Here is a 20,242-nt window from a genome sequence, read left to right as displayed (position 1 = left end):
CGTCTGCTCTTCCAGGAGACCCAGGTTTGCTTCCCAGCTGGCAAATGGTGCCTCACAACCATTTTTAACTCCAGTTCCAGTGGATCTGGAGCCCTCACACACACACACACACACACACACACACACACACACACACACACACAAAAATAAATAAATATTTTTAACCTGGGCAAAATGATTATTAACCTAGAATTTTATATCATCTCAAATATTAATAAAGGTGAGGGGGAACCAGGGCTCTGATGTCATCTACCTGTAATTTCACCACACAGAAGAGAATGGAGAAGAGGATCACTTGAGGCTAGAAGATCAACTCCTAACAAGACCCAGTCTCAAAAAAAGGTGGAACTAAAGATGTCATTCAGATAATGTAGGGAGTCAGAAATGTTACCATCTCCCCTGTCGAAACAGTCCACTGTGTGATGGGCTCTGGAAAATAGGAGAGAGACAGGCGACAGTTCTAAGGCATGGAACGGAGGGTCGTAACAAAATGCTTGAAATGGAAACCGTACTAAGGATCAAGATACAACCTGCCCTGACTAGATTAGAAGAAGGAAGCCGGGGGTGGTGGCACACGCCTTTAATCCCAGTGCTTGGGAGGCAGAGGCAGGTGGATTTCTGAGTTCAAGTCTATAAAGTCTATTTCTGAGTTCAAGCCTGGTCTATAAAGTGAGTTCCAGGACAGCCAGGGCTAGACAGAGAAACCCTGTCTCAAAAACAAAACAAACAAAACAAAAAAACAAAAAACAAAAACAAAAGAAGGAGAAGAAGAAAGGAGAAGGAGGAGGAGGAGGAAGAGGAAGAGGAGAAGAAGAAGAAGGAAGAGGAGGAGGAGGAGGTAAGCCCTCAGTATACAGTCTTCAGGCAAGGCATTAATGCAATATCTGACATGCTTAGGCATTTGGAAACTGTCTTGGTTAGTTTTCTATTACTATGAGGAAACACCATGACCGAGGCAAGTTGTAAAAGAAAGCGTTTAGCTTGGGTAGCCACGGACCATCATGGCCCATCATGGCAGGGAACATAGCTACAGGCTGGCTAGAGTTTATATCTGGTCCCACAAACCTGAGGCAGAGAGAGTGAGAGAGCTTACCTGAGGCAGAGAGTGAGAGAGCTCAGTAAGAATGGTGGGGATTTAGAAACTCCAAAGCTCACCCCCAGTGACACACCTCCTCCAGCAGGGCCACAGCTTCAAACAGTTCTTACAGAGTTCCACCAACTGATGACCAAGACTTAAAACCTATCGGGACCATTCTCATGTAAACCACCAGAGAAACTAAGGCAAGTGTTTCACAGATCTAATTGGGTATAACTTAGGGATAAATAGTATGGTTTTTTTGTTTTGTTTTGTTTAGTTTTAAGTTTCAATGATGTATTGCTTTTCTCATATATGTGTGTGCGTGTTATTTATTTATTTTATGCATATGAGTATACTGTAACTGTCTTCAGATGCACCAGAAGAAGGCATCAGATCCCATTACAGACAGTTGTAAGCCACCGTATGGTTGCTGGGAATTGAACTCAGGACCTCTGGAACAGTAGTCAGTGCTCTTAACCACTGAGCCATCTATCTAGCCCATGTTGTTTTTCTTTTTCTTTTTTTCTTTTTTTCTTTTTTTCCATGTTGATTTTCTTTACTGTTATTTTATGTGTATGTTTTGCTGGAACTTGTGTCTATCTACGCATGAATACAGTGCCTGTAAAGGCCAGAAGAGGGAGCCTGAGCCTGGAGTTACATATGGTTGAGCTGTCATGTGAGTACTAGGAATTGAACCCAGGTCCCCTAGAAGAGCAACCAGGCTCCTAGGGGCTGAGTCATCTCTCTAGCCCCAAAACTTAAAACTTCTGTCTTAAGATAATGGAATCTTAAAAAGAAAAGAAAGTTACTGAATAGGAAAAACATTTCAAATAATATATCTAATAAAGAACTTCTATCTAAAAAAGAAGAGGGCTGGTGAGATGGCTCAGTGGGTAAGAGCACCCGACTGCTCTTCCAAAGGTCCAGAGTTCAAATCCCAGCAACCACATGGTGGCTCACAACCATCCGTAATGAGATCTGACTCCCTCTTCTGGAGTGTCTGAAGATAGCTACAGTGTACTTACATATAATAAATAAATAAGTCTGAAAATAAAATAAAAATAAAAAAGAAGAAAGAAAAAAACTTCTGTCTGTGATAGATAACAAACCTGTGCAGTTCAAAAAGAAACTAATTTGAGCCACATGGTGCATACCTTTACTCCCAGCAGAGGAGAGAGGAGAGAGAGAAATTAGTTTGAAAATAGGCAAAGGACGTGTTTAGACACAAAATGCCAATAGACACTAGAAAAGATGCCCTGTGTCATAACCATCAGAGAAATGCAAATAAAAACTACATTGAGATACCAGTTCACCCCCTACAAATGCTGAAAAACTCTCAAAGTATTGTCAAGAATCTTGACAAATGACATCTTCATACATCGCTAGTAGGAATACAAAATAGTGCATTTGTTGTCTTGAAAAGTTTCAAAATTGCTCAAATAGTGTACCCAAGAAAAAAGAAGATACAAACACACACACTCACAAACTTGTACGTGATGCAAGCGCTCAGAATTTGGGGTTCAAGAGAAACTAAGTAGATTGTGTTTTGAGGGAGAGATTTCTTAGGAGTGCTATCAATGCCAGAGAAAGATAGCACGACAGAATCTCCTCTTACAGGTTTCAGAGACCTGAGGAGGCCCCATGTCTGTAGTTGATGAGTAGCCTACAGTATGATATGATCTACAGTCAGATTGTCTCTGATTCCTGGGGAGTCAGGAAAAGGTTTGGACCTTCAGTTAATGTGTGTCTGTCATATGGGAAGTGTAGTGGTTTGAATGAGAGGGCTGCTGTAGGATTGTGTATTTGAATGCTTGTCCCTAGTTGGTGGAACTGTTTGGGAAGGATTAGGAGGTGTGAGGCCTTGTTGGAGAAGGTGTGTCACTGGGGTGGACTTTGAAGTTTCAAAAGCCTGGGCCAGGTCCAGTTAGCTTTCTTACTGCCTCATGTTTGTGGATCAGATGCAAATTATCAGCTACTGCTCCAGCGTCATGCCTGTCTCCCTGTGTTCCATGTTTCCCACCTTGATGATCATGGACCCTAAACTGTAGGCAAGCCCCCCACCTCCCAATAAACTCTTTCTTGTGTAAATTGCATCGGTGACTATGTGCCCTCAAAGCAATAGAAAAATAATTTAAGACAGGAGGTATCACTTAACAGCTCCTAAGAACTTCTAGTCCCAAGTAGTCATGTATTTATGATAAACTTCCATGAAACATTCACAATACATAAAAAAGCAGACAGCAGTAGGTGTTCAGTTCTGGGAGGGTTAACTGGGATAACTGGAAATAATGGCTGAGGGAGAGATGATGGAAATATCAAAACTTGGGGGCTGTGGTCCAGATGTAAAGTGAGTAAATAAATTAATGGGGAAAAGGAAAATATCTAAAGTCAATTATGGTGATAGGCACACAACTCTAAACAGACAAAAAGTTTCCAAAGTCAGTGAATTGTATGATGCATAAATTACGTCCCTGTAAAAGAGTTTTGATCTCTCCTACTGCCCTATAAGGAAGGCATTCTCCCATGACTCTCTCGCCCTCCCTGGGTCTTTCCTCCCACCAGCAGGCAGCTCTCACCATGAGGGTTTCAGCAGATACAAGATCTACCCCAAACAAGGACAGAACTACACCAGGACTGACCAGGAGGTTTCCCAGTTTCTGAACGCAAAATGCAAGTGCACATGTCTTTTCTAAAAGGAATCCTTGGCAGATAAATTGGACTGTCCTCTACAGGATAAAAAAAAAAAAAAAAAAAAAAAAAAAGAACAGTTGGAAGAAATTCAGAAGGAAAGAAGCCACCGCCAAGTCCATCGGGCCGTCACTGGCACATCTTTTGAGGATATAATGACCAAAAGAATTCAGAAACCAGAACTTAGGGAAGCTCAGAGAGAGCAAGATAACATGTAAGCAAAAGGCTGAAGCCTGGATGGCCTCTCCTCCCCAAGGTAAAGAGAGTATTAATTAGGTAGATCAGAGTCTTAAATAAAGATCCATTTGTGGGGGCTGGAGAGATGGCTCAGCAGTTAAGAGCTCTGGCTGCTCTTCCAGAGGTCCTGAGTTCAAATCTCAGCACCCACACTACAACTCACAACTGTCTGCCCCTCCAATTCTAGGGGATCTGGCACCTTCAAACATACACGGGGGCAAAATACCAATGCACATAGAATAAAAATAAATAAATCTCTTTTAAAAAGATCCATTTGAGGCAGGTGTGGTGGTGCACACCTTTAATCCCAGCACTCAGGAGGCAGGGGCAGGTGGATTTCTGAGTTCGAGGCCAGCCTGATCTACAAAGTGAGTTCCAGGACAGCCAGGGCTGTACAGAGAAACCCTGTCTCGAAAACAAAACAAAACAAAACAAAACAAAACAAAACAAAACAAAAGATCCATTTGTGATTTAAAAAAAAAAGTTTAATAACATAATTGTTCCCGTTAAACATAACTCAGCTCAAAATAATATTTATTTATTTATTTATTTATTTATTTATTTGGTTTTCGAGACAGGGTTTCTCTGTGTAGCTCTGGCTGACCTGGAACTCACTCTGTAGACCAAGCTGGACTGGAATTCAGAAATCCACCTGCCTCTGCCTCCCAAGGGCTGAGATTACAAGCAAAATAATATTTATGAATTCCTAATAATTTAAACACTGCTTACCAATTTAAGCCAAAGTAATGATATTAGTAAAAGTAGGAAGGAAGAGATGTGGAGTGAAAGAGAAAAGGAGAGAGAGAGAGAGGGAGGCGTGACCCAGTGTCCTGGCAAGATGAGTTCTTCCTGTGAATAGCTGCCAGCTCTCTTCCAAAACCGTACCTGGGGCTGGGGAGGTGGCTCACCGGAAAAAGTGCTAACTGTGCAAACCTAAGGACTTGAACAAGATCCATCGCCCACTGAAAAGCCAGGTGCAGCAGAGCATACATCTGTGACCCAAGTGCTGGGCCACAGAGACCGGTACATCCTGGGCCCTCAGTGGCCAGCCAGTCTAGCCAACAGAACATACTCCAGCTCCAGTAACAGACTTGTCTCAAAAACTAAGGTGGAAGGGCCAGATGTGTTGGCACATACTGCCACTCAGGTGGCAGACACAGACAGATCTCACTGAGCTTGAGATCAATCTAGTCTACCTAGAGTTTCCAGGCTAGTCAGGGCTACATATAGATAGACTGAGAGACTAAAGTTTTGGGTTCAGACTCCATCTCAGAAAACCTGACATGTTTGAACTCAAGTACACTAACAGACTGGTACCTAGCTCCAGTTTCCAGGTTACCTCCCAACAAAAACTGAGCCTAAGTCCAGTTTCCAGGCTACCCCCCCACCCCCCCCCAACAAGATCTGGGTCTCCAGGTTACCCTCCCCAACAAACACAGTGTCTAGCACCAGTCTCTAGCCCCCAACAAATCTGGCACACACACCCCACCCCAGGTTACAAGCCCGCCCCTGCCTAACAACCACCAATCAGGAGGAAAACAGAAGTTAAGTTTATGGTTTGGCTCCCAGCACCAGCCAATTTATGCTAAAGGCCACAGTAGCCATCAATTAGATGCTTGCCAGGCCAGAAACACTCACTCCTCGCTTGCCATTTTCAATAAAACTTTGTCCGGATGAGTGCTTTCACTCCACCAAAACCGTCCTGTGGGTCAGAGGCAGTGAGTTAAGCCAAGCTCAAGTTTGAATAAAGACACCCTAATGCATTGAATTCAGCTCCCTTGGTGGTCTTTTGGGGTTCAGGAAAGTTTTGGCACAATAAGATCATGCTTCAGAAAAAGAAAAGAACAAAGAAAAGGAGAGTGAGAGCGAGTAGGGGAGGAGGGGGTAGGGGGAGAGTCTCAGCAGGTAGAGCACATTGCACACAGGCCTTTAATCCCAGCATTAGGGAGGCAGAGGCAGGCAGATCTCTGAGATCGAGGCCAGCCTGGTCAACAGAGTGAGTTCCAAGACAGCCAGGGCTACACAGAGAAACTCTGTCTTAAAAACAAACAAACAAAACAAAAACAAAAAACCGCCAGGCGTGGTGGCACACACCTTTAATCTCAGCACTCTGGAGGCAAGAGGCAGGCGGATTTCTGAGTTCGAGGCCAGCATGGTCTACAAAGTAAGTTCCAAGACAGCCAGGGCTACACAGAGAAACCCTGTCTCGAAAAACAAAACAAAACAAAACAAAACAAAAGTCTAAAATCAGCTGCTGGTGGCGCACACTTTTAATCCCAGCATTCAGAAGGCAGAGGCAGACAGAACTCAGGTCTAAAGAGCAAGTTCCAGGCCAGCCAGGATTACACAGAGAAACCTTGTCTTGAAAAACCAGAAAAGGAAATATGGAAGTGTTTGTTTCTAGAAAGAACATGGGTGGGTAGAGGGGAGGGGAGGATTGCTCTGTCTCATAACATTTTCTAGTCTTTTCTACTAGCTGGGCTCTTGTATGACTTTTATTTGGAAAATATAAATCAAGTATTCAGTCCCTTCCCCCTACGAGTCCCCCCCTCCCCTCTTCCTCCTCCTCCTCTTCATTTTTGTTTTTCAAGGGCTTCTCTCTGGAGCCCAAGCTGGCCTTACATTTGGGTCAATCTTCTTCCCTGGGCTTGCCTGGGATTGCAGGTGTGACCACCAGGCCTGGCTCCTCCCCTTTTCTGAGCTGTAGTTCACACACCATGTAATTCACTCCTTCGTTTTCATTTAATTTTATTGGTGTGTATTCTTTTAGGTCTCACGGAGCCCAGGCTAGCGTTGAGCTTCTGCCCCTCCTGCCGGCACATCCCAAAAGTGCTGGGATTGTAGACACGTATCACCATCTCCAGTAAAAATCCAAACTGGTTAGTTTTGGTTGGTTGGTTGGTTGGTTGACTGATTGGTTTTAGTTTTGGGTTTGTTTGGGTTTTGTTTTTGTTGTTATTGTTGTTTGTTTGTTTTTGTTGTTGTTTTGTTTTGAGACAAAGTCTGACTATATAGCTCTGGCTATTCTGGGACTCTCTGTAGACCAGGCTGTCCTCAAACTCACAGATATTTGATTGCCTCTGCCTCCCGAGTGTTGGGATTAAAGCAGGGTGTGACCATGACCAGTTCTAAAGTGGTTATTTTTACCCCCTTGTCTTAAATTTGAACCTAGGGCCTCAAGCATGCTGGCTCAGCTGTACTACTGAGCGACATCATGGTCCCTTCAAGAGGTTTTCAGTATATACCTTGTTCGACCATCACTACTACCGTACCCAATTTGTGGTTGTTAAGTTTTGAGGCAGAGTCTTGGTATGTAAGTTACTGGTTCTCACACTGTAGACCAACTTCAAGCTTGCCTCTACCTCCTGAGGGGCAGGATTGTGAACATGCGGAAATTGCTCCTTAAAAACTCCATATGTTGAACCGGGCGTGGTGGCGCACACCTTTAATCCCAGCACTCGGTAGGCAGAGGCAGGCGGATTTCTGAGTTCGAGGCCGGCCTGGTCTACAGAGTGAGTTCCAGGACAGCCAGGGCTACACAGAGAAACCCTGTCTCGAAAAAACCAAAAAAAAAAAAAAAAAAAAAAAAAAAAACTCCATATGTTAAACTTCCCACCCAGTATTGGGGATTAAACCTAGGGCCTCACACATACTAAGCAAGAACTCTACCACTAAGCTATAGCCTCAGTCCACAGTTTTGAGTTGTATGTGCTGAAGCTAGAGAGATGGCTCAGCAGTTTAAAGCACTTACTATTCTAGAGAACCTGAGTTTAGTTCTCAGCACCCACACATCAGGCAGCTGATGTGTGGATGTGTAACTCCAGCATCAGGGGAATCCCACAGCCTCTTCTGGCTTCTGCAGTCACATGAATATGTGTGGCTGACTTTCCCAAACACACACACATACACAAAAATAAATGAAGAGTTTTTAAAATTATATTATTTATGTTTTGAAAATAAGTAATAAGGGCTAGAGATGCTAGCTGCTCTCCCAAAGGTCCTAGGTTTGATCCCAGGACCCACAACCAACCCTTCATAGTACCAGCCCCAGGGGACGTTATGTCCTCTTCTGGCCACCAAAGGCACTTATATGGTGCACAGACATGCAGGCCAAACACTCATACACATAAAATAATAAATAAATCTTTCTAAATTTTCTACACATTTGCTTTTTGTTTTGGCTTATTGTAGTTGGATTTTGGTTGGTTTCATGCAGCGCTGAGTGAGGACCCAGCCCAGACTCTTGTACACGCTAGGCAAGCACTCTCCCAACTAAATCATAACCTCAACCTTATTAAAGAAATCTTCAAAAAATAAAAATAAAGTCATATATGTTTATGGTACACAGCATGATGTCTTTTTTAAATATATTTCTTTGCTTTTTTGTGTTCTTTTTAAAGAATTATTTATTTTATGTATATGAGTACATTGTACCCGTCTTCAGACACACCAGAAGAGGGTGTCAGATCTCATTAAGGATGGTTGTGAGCCACCATGTGGTTGCTGGGATTTGAACTCAGGACCTTCGGAAGAGCATTCAGTGCTCTTAACTGATGAGCCATCTCTCCAGCCCCAGCATGATGTTTTAAAGATATATACACTTAGGATAGAAAAAATAATAAATGGCTAAACATTGAACATTGTCTTACTTATGTCTTGTGGATAGCCCTGGAGCTAATTATATTTGATGTTAATTCCATTCTCCTATGAGTGGTTGAGAACAAGGACTGAGTCAGTCACTGAGTGATTTCCTGTAAACCTGCTACCCACCTTAATTTGTAAAATAAAGGAGAACTGAAGATTGGGCAGATAAAAAGGAAGGTGGAGTGGAAGGTGAGAGGAAGAGAAGAAGGAGAAAATAGAAGATAGAAAAAATTGGAGCAGAAGCACAAGGCCTGGAGAAACCGCAAGTTCTAAGGGGTCTCATAGATGTGGAAGATGGTAGTGTAGCGGTAGATCTGCCCAATCTAGGCGCACAGCATGTAATCATATTAATTGTGTTGTGTTTTCATTGCTGGGGCATATTTGGGTTGGAGAAATTTACCGCAACAAAATGGTGCCCAACGCATTGATTTGAATTCAACTAACCTGAGATAAAAATTCACTGACGCCCAACCCCTGAATGGGGTTTGACAGTGACCTAGGCTGTAGCAGTATGGATTTGAAGCTGACTAGATTTAAGGGTCCTACAGAGGACAGCAGAGAAGCATCTATGTCTGAAAGAGCCTTTCTGTGTTTGCTTCCCTGTATCCTTCGCTCCCCACCCTGCCTCCCCCATCTCCAAACAAGGACACAGACAACACACGGGTCTTTTTACACTCAGCTTCTCCCTGTGAATAAAGAATTGGGAGACAAAGGTACAAAGGACTCCGGACCAGGTAATTCATTTCTATAAAGAGAGAAATATCACCTTTTGATACTTGAAGAAGGTATAAAGATATGGTGCTCTAATAAGTCTTATGGGATAGTCATATTCTGTCTAACGTGGGCTCCATGGGAATTTTGGGTTTAAATCCTGGTTTGACAAGTTGCCTCTTATAAGTAGGTGTAGTACCTAAAGATAGGAAATTTCACCTGCGGTTCAAAACCAAATAGGGAATATTAGTCACTAACTCCAAGTAGAGAGAGCAGTGATAATCACCTGCTATGAACAGGAATTATTTAATAGAAGTCTGGGGCTCTAGGTAAAGAGCATAACAGATATTATAATAGGTATTAATAAAATAAATGTCTGTGGCTCAAGTTAGAGAGCACCCTAATAAGTCTTACAGGATATTCATATTCTGTCTAACGTGGGCTCCATGGAAATTTTGAGTTTAAATCCTGGTTTGACTTGACAAATTAGAAAAGCCTAAATAGGCTAAAATGTGTGTGATTTTGAGTATTGTGGTTGTTTTATTGTTCCTCTGGGACAGAGGGCAAGCTCCAGGTTTCCTAGTTACCAGCTGAAGGATGTAGGATGCTGATTTGGGGGAAAGGTTTTGTCTTTGTGTTTTTGGAAAAGGTGATGAAGGTGTTTACACCTTCCAGAGTTCTATGGATCAGATTTGATAGAGGGAGACCCCCTGAGAACTAGATTCCAGAGAATCAAACAAAAAGGTTTTCTTGATGATACTAAAATTTTGTTTTGAGATTTATATATTACAGAATATACAGTCTTGGTGAATTTCATCGTCAGACATGCTGAACTGACCTGCCTGAACTCCTGATGTCTTGGTTTTTCATCCAGACCAGATCCAGTGAGGACACAGACATCAGAGACTAATACAATCATTGGTGGGGCCTTCTTAAGGCCAACTAACTCCCCCATTTTCCCTACCTTTCTTTTCTCCTCCCTTTAAAATATCTTAACACCCATACTCAGCTTGAAAAAGTTATGAAGAGTCATTGTACCAGTTCCCTAGGTTTTGGGAGTAGGTCGTCTTTGATATTAAAAATTTGGAAGTACAAGGCTTGAACTCAGTCCTTCTACTGCTGTTATTATAAACAGATCTGAGATGTTTAAGCCTGTGAGTTAAGGGCCAAAGAGGAAATTCATGGCTCTGAGTTTATTGTTAGGGTGTTCTCAGTTATTTTAATTAGAAATGGCTGAGAGTAGTTAACAGACAACAGTCTAGATTACTCCACATAGTTAGTTTTCAAAAACATCAGCAGTCCAAAGAATGTGACATTTAATGTTATTTATTCATTTGTTGTTGAGACCAGTCTATTCCTGACAGCTTTCCCTGTCTTGGATTCAGAGAAGATACTGAGCATCTTTGAGTTACTCCAGCTGTGGCAAAATAGCCACTAGGCAAGAATTGCCTCATTTCATCTACAGACATAATACTGTCCAAAGAAAGGACACAATTACAGGTAAGGACAGCTTGATTCTGCCAAGACAGAGTAGGCTAGTGCTAAATATTCCTGTTTCTCTAAGTCTGTCAGATGACCCTGGCAGTAGGCTGAAGACCGACGCTCCAACGTGCTGAAGTAAGGGACTGTCCAGGTGATCAGCGGTCTCTATGGATTGGCTACGTTTTGGAAGCTGTTTTAGGTTTTCTATATATTTTCAGTTAATATCAGTCATTCTTGGATTTCTGGTGGGGTTGAAAAACTGCATAGTCTCCTAGCCAACCCAGGCTTTTTACTTTGAGAGGACAGTTTTGAGAGGATGGTGTTCAGATGGCATTCAATCTAAAGCCAAGACATAGCCAGATGTAGAATTATAAGTCTTTTAAGTAAGGATAGATGACAAAGGTTCTGTTTAATTAACAAACATGATGGACTGGGTGTTAGGTCTCTTGTACTTTATAAGTTACAAAATAATAATAGTTATGTTCAATTATATCTGAGATAAACAGTCTTTTAATTGGACAGAAAGGGGAAAGTGTTGTGGATAGCCCTGGGGCTAATTATATTTGATGTTAATTCAATTCTCCTATGAGTGGTTGAGAACAAGGAATGAGTCAGCACTCAAGTGATTTCCTGTAAACCTGCTTCCCACCTTAATTCGTAAAATAAAGGAGAGCTGATGATTGGGCAGATAAAAGGGAAGGTGGAGTGGAAGGTGAGAGGAAGAGAAGAAGGAGAAAGCAGAAGAGGGAGAGGATGCAGAGAAGGAGGAAGAAGGAGAAAAGCAGAGCAGAAGCACAAGGCCTGGAGAACCTGCAAGTTTTAAGGGGTCTCATAGATGTGGAAGATTAAGGTAGTGTAGCGGTAGATCTGCCCAATCTAGGCGCACAGCGTGTAAACATATGAGCTGTGTTGTTTTCATTGCTGGGGCATATTTGGGAAATTTACCACAACAATGTCTCATGTTTCTCTTCATGGCCAAAGCAAAACAAAAACAAAACAAAACAAAATAAAAACACCACCAACAAAAAAAAAACCATTTAATTGGGAGAGTGCTTACAATCTCAGAGGTTGAATGCTTGACCCTTAGCAGGGAGGATGGCAGCCTGCAGGCAAGGCACTGGAGCAGTAGTTATAACTTACATCTCATCTACAGGTAGCAGGTAGAAAGAAAGAGACAGATTCCGGGCCTGCCATGGGCTTTTGAAACCTCAAAGCCCACCCCCAACGACACTCCTCCAACAAGGCCACATCTCCTAACCTTTCTCAAAACACTTCCACCAACTAGGAACTATATATATATATTTAATTTTTAAATTACAATCATTTATTTATTGTGTGTCTGTGCAGTCAAACTTTTGGACAGGATTATGTTTATGAATTCATATATGTATATTAATATTGAGACAGTGTCCCCAAGGATGCCCTGGAACCTCCTGAGAGCTGCACTGCTGGTGTGTACCATCGTGTCCAATTAACTCAGTATGGCAGAATGGACTCAGAGTTTCCTGCATGCTAAGGAAGCAGTTTATCATTTAAGCAACATCTACAGCCCAACCTAACCTTTTAGTTTGCTTGTTTTGTTTTTGTTATTTGTTGTTAGAATATAAAATATTGTCTTAGCAATCAGGTATGGTGGCAGACCTGTGTAATCCCAGCACCTGGGAAGCAGAGAAAAGGGGATCTGGAGTTTAAGGCTAGCCTGGACTACATTGTGAGTTCAGAGTCAACCTGGGCCACATGAGACACTCTCCTTAAAAACAAAACAAAACAAAAAAGCCCAGCGTGGTGGCGCATGCCTTTAATCCCAGCACTTGGGAGGCAGAGGCAGGCAGATTTCTGAGTTCGAGGCCAGCCTGGTCTACAAAGTGAGTTCCAGGACAGCCAGGACTATACAGAGAAACCCTGTCTCGAAAAACCAAAAAAAAAAAAAAAAAAAACCAAGCCAGGCATGGTGGCACACTCCTTTAATCCCAGCACTTGGGAAGCAGAGGCAGGCAGATTTCTGAGTTAGAGGCCAGCTTGGTCTACAAAGTGAGTTCCAGGATAGCCAGGGCTACACAGAGAAACCCTGTCTCGAAAAAACAAAAAAACAAAAAACAAAAAAACCCCGCCACTTTCAAGAATGTCAGTGTTTTGAGTAATGTGGCTATGAGGATCAACTACAGGATTTATTATGGCTTCTTCAGCCTCTGATGGGCTGAATTCCTAATCACTGCAGAAGCCTCTTTATTCCTACACAAAAGGAACTATTACCAAGCCAATTTCTGAATATCAAAACCCCCTCTGACCTAGGAGCTGTCTGAAGGAACCATTACCTAAGCAATTCTCAGCCAAACAAGGCTTCCTAGTTTGCCAAGTATGTCTCAGGACTAAGTTATGCAAAGGCTCTGTGCATCCTCTGGAAGGACCACTCAGAACACCTCAGATAACAAGCACTGACTATTTATTTACAAAAGCCTATATGTTATCACTCGGGAATTCATGCCAGATAAATTTCTGCTACACCAGTGTTATAATCTGTTTCTATTAACTGATTTCCGGCTGTTCGGAAACCCTGTGCTCTCTGACTAGCATTTACCACGTCCATCGTGTCTCCACACAATCCCCAGAGAACCCGGTATGGGCTAAAGCCACTCCCCAGCCCTTATTCCACCCAAGGAGCAGCAACTAAACCAGGTCTGCTTCTGTAGACATGTCTATTCCCCACATTTCAGTGAGACAGAATCATATAGGATTTGGCACTTTATGACTGATTCTTTGATCTAACATGGTGTTTGTTTGTTTTTGTTTTTTGCTTTTTGTTTTCAAGACAGGCTCTGTGTAGCTGTGTGTTCCTGGCTGTCCTGGAACTCACTCTGTAGACCAGGCTGGCCTTGAATTCAGAGATCCACCTGCCTCTGCCTCCCAAGTGCTGGGATTAAAGGCATGCACCACCACTGCCTGCCCATCTAACATGTTTTAAATATTCATCTGAATGTGGCATGTATGGGTACTTCATTCCTTTAGTAATTGAATAATAATTCACTGTACAACTGTTCAAAATCTTGGTTACTTTTTTTTTTAAATCAATTGCTGGACATTTGTCCTTTTAAAACATTAATTTATTTGGGGGGCAGGCATGCACATATGGAAATGAGATCAGTTTGCAAGAGTTGGTTCTCTCCTTCTTCCATGAGGGATTAATTAGTTCCAGGGACCAAACTCAGGCGTCCTTCAGACTCACTATGTATCTGAAGAAGGCCTGGAACTCCTGATCCTCCTGCTCTACCTCCTAGGCACCTGGCCCACGGGGCTCTGCTAGCAGGTAGGCATTGGTTTGGTTGGGTTCCTCTTGTGGCCACCATAATGGCCTGCACTAGCATGGCCCTTTCTGCTCTTGTGGAACAGACACGCTTCCATTCTCTTGGGTGACACCTCTGAGTGACATTACCGATCCATACGTAACTCTGTGTTTAGCTTTTTGGGCAGCTGTGGATTTCCCAAAGTGGCTAGATCATTTTACTAAATGTAGGTTTCCTCGTGCTCTGACTCTTAACTTCTCAGCTTATCTTTAGGCACACAAAGTAGTTCCACTAACAAATACTACTTGTAGCCTTGCTGTGTGCTGGCTCCATGCTATTTCTCACATCTGTGCCATTTTGCTCTGCATCATTTGCCTGAAAAAAAAAAAATTGTTACCTCCCTCTGCACCCCCTCCCCACTTTTAACATTCCTTTAGGATAAATTAGTGGTGATCTGATCACCTACAGGAAGCCTTCCCTGCCCTCTACCTGCTCCCCTGGGGTTGGTTAGGGACTCCTTCCTGCCTGTGTCTATATAGTCATTTCCCATTGAATTCCTAGCACTGACCCTTTCCAAGACCTACTTCAAGCACTTCAATCCACAGTCACACACACACACACACACACACACACACACACACACACACACACACACACACACACGTGCATGCATGTGCACACACAATTTTCTCACCCCCTTTTAAAAACAAACAAACAAAACAAAAACAAAAACCTCATGTGGGACTGGAAAGCTGGCTCAGTGGTTAAGAGCTGCTCTACCAGAGATCCTAAATTCAATTACCAGGAGCCACATGGTGACTCATAATCATCTATAATGAGATCTGGTGCTCTCTTCTGGTGTGCAGGCCTACGTGTAGGCAGAACACTGTGTACACAGTAAATGGATAAACCTAAAAACAAAAACTCATGCTGCAACAATATTTTTCCCACGCAATTACCGAATTCAGATATGCATCTTGTTTACATACGCACCCTGTACCTGACGGATGAAATCTTTTTACAGGCAGTGGTGTAGCCTTGGTTTGTGGTGTATATGCCTCCAAGGTCCTTCCACACAATGATTCAGTGTTTGTTGAAGGGAAATGTTGCATTCTTTTTCATTACAAAAACAATCCAGCTCTGTGCTTGAAAAATAAGACTTTTTGTAACTGACAGCAGGAAGAATTTTATACGGGCTTCTGGGGCTGACTTGTTAGTTCCTTCTTCACTAACACTTGTGAGATTGTATTAAAACATTTTCCTCTTCCTTTTCTACCTTTCCCCCTCCTCTTTGGTTTCTCAAGACAGGGTTTGTGTGTGTGTGTGTGTGTGTGTGTGTGTGTGTGTGTGTGTGTGTGTGTGTAGCCTTGGCTGTGCTGAAACTTGTTCTGTAGACTAAGCTGACCTTGAGCTTATAGAGAAACACCTGCCTCTGCTACCCAAGTGCTGGGATTAAAGGGGTGACCACCGCGCTTCATGGCTTTTTTGTTTTTTCTTTTCTTTTTTTTTTTTTTAAAGATGGGATTTCACTGTGTAGCCAAGCCTGGAACTTGATATGTAGACCAGGCCTGCCTCTGTCTCCAGGGATCAGTCCTGGGTTCAAAGGTTTTTGCCTCCATGCCTGAAGACCTCAAGACTTCTTAGCCTCGTTTTATCAACCCTTGTTATTTAAATTTTGTCCTTTGGGATCAAGTCTCTAAGCAACCAAGCCCAAGAGAGGCTGAATAATAAGACCTTGTGCCAAAAGAACTTAGCTGGGGCTGTGGAGAGATGGCTCAGAGGTTACAAGCACTTGCTGTTCTTGCAGTGGCCCTGATTTGGTTCTCAAAAAAACAAAAACAACCCAAACTACCAATTGACTAAGTAGATGTGAGTGAAGATGTCTCAGGCGTGTTAGCCCACTGCTGAATATGGCCTCGTGACAGCAAACTAGATTAACCATCTGAAGAAGAAAACCCAGAGAAAATGATTTGAAGTTGTTTTAGTCATTGAGTTTAAGAATGGACTGTTACGTCATAAAAGATCATTGACACAGAACTTAGATTTAAATCAAATAGGATAACCACCCTAATTTTTCTACCTTCAGAGCTCACTTGAGTCTACAAGCAATTCATTTTCTTGGATTTGCAATACTTTTAACATTTTTAAATTTTATTCTACATCCCAACCACAGCTTCCCTCTCAACCACAGCTTCCCTCCCTCCATAGTCTCTCCCTGCCACTTTTCCTCCCCACACCCAGATCCCCACTCCCCTGTTCTCCCCAGGTCAGGCCTCAGTGGCTATCAACCAGCCATGGCATATCAAGTACAGTAAGACAAGGCACCTCTTCTATTAGGGCTGGGCAAGGCAGCCGGTTGTGGGGAAAGGGTCCTAAAGGCAGGCAGCAGAAGCAGGGGATAATCAGAGCTCCTACTCCTGCTGTTAGGACTCCTCCCAACCACAATGTGTGGAGGGCCTAGCTCAGTCCCATGCAAGCTCCCTGGTGGGCAGTTCAGTTTCTGTGAGCTCCTAAGGGCTCAGGTTAGTTGATTCTGTGGGTTTTCTTGTGATGTCCTTGACCCCTCTGGCTCCTACAGTCCCTCCCCCCACTCTTCCAAGAGAATCCCCAAGCTCTGCTTTGTTTGCCTGTGTGTCTCTGTAATACTTTTTTGTTTTGTTTTGTTTTTTTCAAGACAGGGTTTCTCTGTGTAGCTCTGGCTGTCCTGGAACTCACTCTGTAGACCAGGCTGGCCTCAAACTCAGAAATCCTCCTGCCTCTGTCTCCCAAGTGCTGGTTTTAAAGGCGTGCGTCACCACCGCCCGGCAATACTTTTTTATAAAAAGAAGTAGGTATTATATAGCCTTGGACATGGCCACTAAATATGAGGATTAAACAGTAGTTTGAAGCTGGATACAAGGACTCACACATATAATCTTGTCACTCTGGAGGTAGAGGCAGGAGGATGGGTCCCAGTTTGAGCTATAAGAGTTCCAGGCCAGCCTGAGCCTGACTTTGAGAGACTATAGGTTTTTGGTGTTTGTTTGTTTGTTTTTGTTTTTATGTTTGTTTTGTTTTTTCGAGACAGGATTTCTCTGTATAGCCGAACTCAGAAATCCACCTGCTTCTGCCTCCTGAGTGCTGGGATTAAAGGTGTGCACCACCACCGCCCGGCTTATTATTATTATTTCATGTTTTACATGCAATAATACATGCAGCTATGCCTGTGCACATGTGCATGCCTGTCTCCATGGGAAGCCCAGAAACTGGAAGTATAGTCAGCCTTGAGTCACCATGTGTGAGCTGGGAATTAACCTGGGCAACCTGCAAGAGCATCCCTGGGAGATGGCTGGAATCATCTCTCCAGCCCCAAGACTGTTTAAAAAAAAAAAAAAAATGCAAGAAAAATTCCCTGGATTACCTTTCTGTCATCTCCAGACTTCTCACTGAATTGATTTCAATTGAAACATAAATTCAAAAACCTGTGGAAAATGTGGTGGCTTAAGCCTTAGATCCAACACTAAGGTATTATCTCCATGAGTTCAAGGCTAGCCTGGTCTACATACTGAGTTCCAGGATAGCCAAGGCTACATAGAGAAAACCCTATCTCAAAAAACCAAAAGAAGTAAATGAAGAATGTCATAGCAAAACCTATTATTTTTGTAATATATACTAACAAAAGCAAAGTGCAGCAGAGGGTCTATAGCTCACTATAAAGTACTTGGTATATCCAAGACGCCAGCACTATGCCATATAGAAGAGTCTCTCAGGGAAGCCCACACTCATGCTCTCAAGTGTTTTACCTCTGAACACCTCTCTCATAGCCCTGATGCTCAAACCTGTATTAAAATATCTTTCTTTTTAAAAAAAGATTTATTTAATGTATGTGAGTACACTGTAGCTGTACAGATGGTTGTGAGGCTTCATGTGGTTGTTGGGAATTGAATTTAGGACCTCTGCTGCCTCAGTTGACCTTGCTCTCTCTGGTCAACTCCACTTGCTCTGGTCCAATGATCAAAGACTTTTTTATTATTAAAAATAAGTACACTGTGACTGACTTCAGATGCACCAGAAGAGGGCGTCAGATCTCATTATGGGTGGTTGTGAGCCACCATGTGGCTGCTGGGATTTGAACTCAGGACCTTCAGAAGAGCAGTCAGTGCCATCTCACCAGCCCTAAAATATCTTTCTTAAATGACATTTTTTTCCCCTAAAAAAAAAAAAAAAGCAAACAGGGTAGCACACACAGGGGTAATACTGGGTGTGATCTTTAACACTTCATAAAACTGGGCATGACTCAAGGTCAGCCTCCACAAAACTGCCCTATTCAAGAGGATGGGAAATGCTGTGGTACTCAGACAAGTTCCCTAACTTATAACTGATAAGAGCAGTACAAAGTGTAATTTCACTTTCCTAGTTCATTTTGGGGTGGCAGAGTCTTTAGAAATAGCAGCTACACTTCCAAGGGCCTGGGCGGCTAGTGGCAGAGTTCCCTAGAATGAGCAAGTCCCTGGGTTTCAGCTCCAAGATTACAAAAAAATAAGATAAAATAAATAAAAATAAATTCTTTAAAAACTTACACGAGGTGCCAGTGTCAGAAAGTGCCAGCAATAAATGATTGTTATAAAGGCCACAAGCATAACTGGGCTGTAAGTAATAGTAACAAAAGATCATGTGACTTAGGAACGAGGCAGACGTCAGAGTGCATGAGTAAATGTAGCACTGGGCATATCAGATTCCAAAGGAGCCCCATTTTTTTATTACATCGAGCACACAAAGCTCTCTCCTTGCTGGGATAAGTCCTGTTCCCCTTCTCCAGGGTGACACATTTCCCGTCCTATCTGTACTTCCCATGTCGGTTAAAGTGTTTGTAGAGATAGCTGATCCGTTTGTTAAGGTTATGCAGGTCCTCAATGAACATCCTGTTTCCCACAAATTTCTTCTTTCGGACACAACGCTGCAATTCATTTCCTCTCCAGCCTCGAAGCCATACTGGGCCCTTGATCAGTTCTTTTGGGTGCTTCTCGAAATTCCCTGTAACGTGACAGAATATATACTAGTTTCAAGAGAAGAGAAGTCAGCCTAGCCCAACTAGGCCTTCAACACAGTTTCATCTCCCTGATCAGAACTACTGACAGACAAGGCACACACCAGTCTAGTACAAGGGACAGAGTCTTTGTAACACTTGCTCTTCCAAAGGATTCCCCAGCACTCTCAACTGAAGGTTCACGACTGCCTGAAAGGGAAGTTCTAGGAAGTCACCCTGAACCTGCAGGCATTGCTTGAGCAGTACACGGTACACATTCAGAAAACACAAAAATCTTATTTAAAAAAGAAGAAAGAAAGAAAGGAGTAAAGACTTTGCAGCCAGAAATGTCTGGGTTCAAATACTGACACTCCCATTTACTCGCTTTGGCCCTCAGACCTGCCCACTACTGTGTTAGTGAGACTGAGTCCCGCACTCCTCACTATTCTCCGCATCTCAGACTGGTCTTGCCTGGCTTCATCTCCCGTGTAACAGGTTTGTGCCCCCAGGCTTGCCCCGGGCACATTACTATTCTCTCCACAAATAAAACCGAAAGAGTCAAGAGAGCATACTAATCCTTCAGAAACCAGGAATCGCGTCCTACCCAGGATTCCAATGTTGTCGTAGACGCCAAACAGAGCCCTCTTCTCGTTCCAGCGATCAACCACTTTGGGAGGTGGAAGAGTGAGCCTTACGAAGGCCAACCGTGGGACGCCTAGGGAAGGACAGAAGCATGAATCAGCACTGCCCAGTGACAAGCCGTTAGCCGGCCGTCCTACTACACTTAAGCCACTTACCCAGAGAGAAGCTTCGGCATGCCGAGGGCACCCAGCCCCACAGTCTCCTACTTGCCGCCCAAGGGACACTCCCTGCCATTACTCTAGCCTGTCCGCCTCAGTAGGGGCAGCAAACCAGCCGGAAAAATGGGGAGCGGGTGTGAATTCCAAAGCCAAGACACAGATTACAGTCCCAGGCGGGACTCACACGGTAGTGACAGTAAGAGGAGCCATTTTGGGCCTTACCCAGGTAGCTTAGGGAGTCATCCCAAGGTGGCTCGCACAGCCACAAGCCCCGCCCTCCAAGTTCCGGCCTGTGAGGCGCGTCCAGTCAAATACT

General features: G+C 43.3%; 1 protein-coding gene, 1 long non-coding RNA gene and 1 other non-coding gene across 3 annotated transcripts; all 3 read right to left on the bottom strand.

The window, feature by feature from the left end:
* Positions 1 to 11,860: 11,860 nt before the first annotated feature.
* Gm52878 lies at positions 11,861 to 15,623 on the bottom strand. Its single transcript, XR_003956366.1, has 2 exons — positions 15,115 to 15,623; positions 11,861 to 14,496 (listed from the first exon to the last, which is right to left on the bottom strand). It is a non-coding gene; the product is annotated as a predicted gene, 52878 (long non-coding RNA).
* An 855-nt stretch (positions 15,624 to 16,478) lies between these two features.
* On the bottom strand, positions 16,479 to 16,565 carry Mir3098 (microRNA 3098). Its single transcript, NR_037281.1, has one exon. It is a non-coding gene; the product is annotated as a microRNA 3098 (primary transcript).
* Positions 16,566 to 17,964: 1,399 nt separating this feature from the next.
* On the bottom strand, positions 17,965 to 20,157 carry Mrpl51 (mitochondrial ribosomal protein L51). Its single transcript, NM_025595.3, has 3 exons — positions 19,924 to 20,157; positions 19,731 to 19,841; positions 17,965 to 19,134 (listed from the first exon to the last, which is right to left on the bottom strand). Exons 1-3 carry the CDS (start codon positions 20,000 to 20,002, stop codon positions 18,938 to 18,940), a joined length of 387 nt encoding a protein of 128 aa, NP_079871.1. The 5' UTR covers positions 20,003 to 20,157; the 3' UTR covers positions 17,965 to 18,937.
* Between the last annotated feature and the right edge of the window lie 85 nt (positions 20,158 to 20,242).

This window comes from Mus musculus, chromosome 6, assembly GCF_000001635.26.
Source record: "Mus musculus strain C57BL/6J chromosome 6, GRCm38.p6 C57BL/6J".
Lineage (NCBI taxonomy): Eukaryota > Metazoa > Chordata > Mammalia > Rodentia > Muridae > Mus > Mus musculus.
Note: the sequence above shows the minus strand (reverse complement) of the source record. Positions and strands in the feature narration are given on the sequence as shown.